We start from the raw sequence: 1,450 nt of genomic DNA, 5'->3' as shown, positions 1-1,450 counted from the left end.
AACACAGATTTTCAAAAAGTGAAGCGCGAGTAGATAAACTAAACCAAGAAGCTGGAAAAGAGGAAGAACAGGACATATACAAATAATACGATATTTGTTAACCAAAAAAGTAAATCATCACTGGTACATAGGGGGAATCCGGCAAAAGTGGAAAACTGACATTAGGCTAAATCGAGACTATTCGAAGAAAACAGAAGATAAGAAGCTGGGTCCCATTGGGAGGCATCGATGTAGGGCTTGTTTGTGAAATGAATGGAGTAGATGTTGTTGTCGGAAAGAGAACGAAAGTTTGTATTAAAACTGGACGTAGTGAGAGGAATTGAGTGAATCGAACATGCTGCAATAGCTCAATTGCTGCATATCATATTGAGACATTTTGCCCGGACAGTTCAAATGTCGAATGGACCAGGCAAGCCGTTCACAACTCCCTCCCTTGATTCACCTTCGTTGTGTTTGTTTGAAGTCAAGTCGCGGAAAACGCGCATCTACACAAACAAATGTCCATCGCGCTCAAAAGGACCGAAGACGGAACAACAGAGTCCGGCTCACAGCATAGCAATAGCCAACCCAAGAGCGCCAAGCGCCAACGGACCAGCGACAAGCTGCGACGCATCTGATGTCGACGAGGACACGCACACCTGACTTCGTGTTTGGGTGGAGGGGTTGTAGCAGACATTGCGTGGGCTGATGCACGAAATGTATCCAGTGCCAAAGCACTCGCTGCAGGTGGAACCGCCGTTCGGGCAGCTTGTGAGGCCGTTGTCACTGCTGCTGTGACTGCTGCTGCCGCCTCCACCACCCTTGCCACCCTTGGGATCACGGACGGCGAGACGCTCGGCGCGCAGCTCGGGGGTCGTGAATGCTTGGAGAGGCTCGTTGTTTTGAAGGGTTGCTGAGGCCATGAGGCCGAAGAGGAGGATGAGGAGTGAGGTGAGAACGGACCAGCTCTTCATGGCGGGAGACATTGTTATGTTTCTTTGAGTGGTAACGGAAGGGAGATTTGGATAATTCCCTATTGCTGGATGAGAAGGGTAGGAGGGGGGTAGTGGAAGATTAGAATTTTGAACTTCTTCAAGGTGTTTAAGCGTTAATTTGGGATAGGGGAGAAAAATATGGAAAGCAGGAGGAAGTAGGGGTTTTTATGTCTTCTTCAGCCCCGATTCCTGGACTTTCGTATCCAAATTGATTTTGTTTTTCTTTTCTGATTATTTGCTTTTTTCACAGCTGGCAACACGGGATTCCGCTAGCACATTGGCGTCGTTTGGGTGAATGGCGGTTTGTTGTGCTCCTCCATACAATCCATACTGTATAATCCTTGAGCGAGTGTCCGCCGGCTTGCGAAACAACAGAGGAAAAAGGTTAATTTCAGCCAAGAAATCGATTTTTTATTTGTCCTGCTGATTGAGAATCGTGTTGTTAGTTGTGCTAATTTTAGCTGCATTTGGGGATC

The 1,450-nt window shown here is 47.3% G+C and overlaps 1 protein-coding gene across 1 annotated transcript; it reads right to left on the bottom strand.

The window, feature by feature from the left end:
- Positions 1-545: 545 nt before the first annotated feature.
- PADG_08385 (uncharacterized protein) lies at positions 546-965 on the bottom strand (the record flags this gene model as incomplete). Its single annotated transcript, XM_010765333.1, has 1 exon — positions 546-965. The coding sequence occupies one exon, from the start codon at positions 963-965 to the stop codon at positions 546-548; it is 420 nt and encodes a 139-aa protein (XP_010763635.1).
- Between the last annotated feature and the right edge of the window lie 485 nt (positions 966-1,450).

This window comes from Paracoccidioides brasiliensis, assembly GCF_000150735.1.
Source record: "Paracoccidioides brasiliensis Pb18 unplaced genomic scaffold supercont2.16, whole genome shotgun sequence".
NCBI lineage: Eukaryota > Fungi > Ascomycota > Eurotiomycetes > Onygenales > Ajellomycetaceae > Paracoccidioides > Paracoccidioides brasiliensis.
The sequence above is the reverse complement of the archived record's forward strand: the minus strand, read 5'-3'. Positions and strand labels throughout refer to the sequence as shown.